Consider the following 2,814-nt stretch of genomic DNA (forward strand, 5'->3'; position numbering starts at 1 on the left):
TACAACCCTTGATTACAACTCCTATTTATAGGCTACAAGAAAACTAACTTTATTAACCTCTAAGAAAACTTAAGAGGTAAGTATCACGAATATCGATAATTACTTTACAACTAAGGATACTAAAATATCTATGTATCCTTAATGGATAAGAATACTTAATGGATAAGAATCCTTAATGGATAAGAATACTTAATGGCTAAGTATTCTTAATGGATAAGAATCCTTAATGGATAAGAATACTTAATGGTTAAGTATCCTTAATGGATAAGAATACTTAAAGACTAAGAATACTTAATAGCTAAGAAAACTTAATAGCTAAGTTTTCTTAGTAACTAAGTTTACATAACATAAGACAAATGTCTAATAACAATCTTAGATACACTAACACTCCTCCTTAAGATTGTTGTTGGACATCATAAGTCGAGTCTTCAATTGATCTAGCTTCATTCCCGTGAGAGACTTTGTAAGCATATCTGCTAATTGATCATCGGAGGTGCAGTATTTCAGCTTGACTTTCTATTCTTCTCGGCTTCTCGAATAACATGATATTTGACATTGATGTGTTTTGTTCTTCCGTGTTGCACCGGATTCTCTGCTATAGCAATAGCAGATTTGTTATCACAATAGATGACTGTTGGACTGTCTTGTGTAAGATCCAAGTCGGACAACAGCTTTCTTATCCAAACAACATGATTCACAGCAGTCGTGATTGCAATATATTCCGCCTCTGTAGTAGATTGTGCGACAACGCTTTGCTTTTTTGAGTTCCAGCAAAATGCACCTGAACCAAGATTGAAAACATAACCAGAAGTACTCTTCATATCATCAACACTTCAAGCCCAATCACTATCAGAATATCCTTCAAGTTTCACATCTTTGTTTCTCTCGAACATAATCCCCAGATCGAGAGAACCTTTTAAGTATCTTAAGACTCTCCTGGCAGCTCCCAAGTGAGAACTAGTTGGTGAAGTCATAAACCTTGATAAGAAACTAGCTGCATAAGCTAAATCGGGTCTTGAGATTGCCAAATATAATAGACTCCCGATAATACTTCTGTATAGAGTTGGATCAGCTAGCTTATCTCCATCTTCTTTAGACAACTTGAAATTTAAAACAAATGGTGATGTGACTGGTTTGCATGAAAACATGTTGAATCTCTTGAGCATGTCACTTGCATACTTTTTCTGAGAAATATAAACACCACTAGTTTGTTGATTAATTTTCATGCCAAGAAAATAATGTATGAGTCCCAAATCTGACATTTCAAATTCAGATTTCATTTGTTTCTTGAACTCTTCAACAAGATTATCGTTGCTCCCGATCACAAGTAAATCATCAACATAAAGAGAGATAATCAGTACCTCTTGAGAATTTAATTATTTCACATAAAGAGTTGACTCATTTGGACTCCTCTTGAAATTATGATTTATCAAATGAGCATCAATCTTAGAATACCAAGCCCTTGGTGCTTGCTTTAGACCATAAAGTGCCTTATATAGTCTGTATACTTTATCTTCTTGGCCAGCTACTTCAAAGCCTTGAGGTTGCTTTACATAAATCTCCTCCTCAAGTTCAGCATTAAAAAATGCAGATTTCACATCAAGATGATGAATTTTCAAATTGCGTTGAGCAGCTACAGCTAACAATAACTTGATCACGTCATGACGAGCAACTGGAGCGAAAGTCTCCCTAAAATCCACACCGGCAATTTGAGAATATCCTTTCGCTACCAACCTTGCTTTGTGTTTATGAACTGAACCATCAAGTTGAAACTTAGTTCTAAACACCCATTTGACACCTGTTGCATTATTACCCTTTGGCAAATCAACAAGCTTCCATGTTTCATTTTTCTTGATCATTTCGAGTTCGGTTTTCATGGCTTCATTCCATTCATCATGTTTGAAAGCTTCAATATAGCTTTCGGGCTCCATAATAACATGATTACAAGACTCGTATACATCAACAATTTTTTTGGTTCTCAGAACTTCGGTGTCAGTTGTGTCTTCGACATCAATTTCTGGATCATCATAAAGAGATTCATTTTGGAGACTTGAAATAGAAGCTTCACGCCTTTTAACTTCCTTCATATTCCAATCCCAATAGGCTCCTTCATCAACAGTCACATCTCTACTAATTGCAATTTTACAATCAGTCAAATCGTATATTCTATATCCCTTTGACTCTGTCGCATAGCTAACAAAAATTCCTTATCTAGCTTTAGCATCAAGTTTTGTCCTCTTGACATCTGGAATATGATAGTAACAGATAGAACCAAATACCTTCAAATGTTTGACTGAAGGTTTGATTCCTGACCAAGCTTCAACCGGAGTCTTATTACTCACAGCTTTTGTTGCTAATCGGTTGAGCAAATACACAGAAGTTGCAACGGCTTCTGCCCAAAATGTCTTGGTTAGATTCTTTTCGAAAATCATCGATCTTGCCATCTCCATAACAGTTCTGTTTTTTTCTCAGAAACTCCGTTTTGTTGTGGCGAGTATGGAACCATGACCTGATGAATTACTCCTTGTTGTTGAAGGAAGTCTTCAAATTCATTTGAAGTATACTCTCCACCATTTTCGGTTCTCAAAATACGCAAAGTATTGCCACTTTGCACTTCAACAAGTTTCTTGAAATTCTTGAAGATAGAAAAAACTGAAGCTTTATTGTTGAGAAAATAGACCCAACATATCCGCGTGTAATCATCGATAAAAAGTATAAAATACTTGTTGCCATTCCAGGATGGTATAGACATAGGATCACAAATATCAGAATGAATGATTTCTAACTTGTGTGTGGCTCTTGTCACACCAGATT

At 35.6% G+C, this 2,814-nt stretch overlaps 1 protein-coding gene across 1 annotated transcript; it reads right to left on the bottom strand.

Annotated features, from left to right (window-relative positions):
- Nucleotides 1-833: 833 nt before the first annotated feature.
- LOC139851713 (uncharacterized mitochondrial protein AtMg00810-like) lies at nt 834-1,280 on the bottom strand. The gene has a single exon (XM_071840866.1). The coding sequence runs from the start codon at nt 1,278-1,280 to the stop codon at nt 834-836; it is 447 nt and encodes a 148-aa protein (XP_071696967.1).
- Nucleotides 1,281-2,814: the final 1,534 nt, after the last annotated feature.

The sequence above is a fragment of the Rutidosis leptorrhynchoides genome, chromosome 1, assembly GCF_046630445.1.
Source record: "Rutidosis leptorrhynchoides isolate AG116_Rl617_1_P2 chromosome 1, CSIRO_AGI_Rlap_v1, whole genome shotgun sequence".
Taxonomy (NCBI): domain Eukaryota; kingdom Viridiplantae; phylum Streptophyta; class Magnoliopsida; order Asterales; family Asteraceae; genus Rutidosis; species Rutidosis leptorrhynchoides.

Excerpts from the sequence above, each read along its gene's own strand:
- LOC139851713 (XM_071840866.1), bottom strand. The coding sequence starts at position 1,280 with ATGAAATCTGAATTTGAAATGTCAGATTTGGGACTCATACATTATTTT.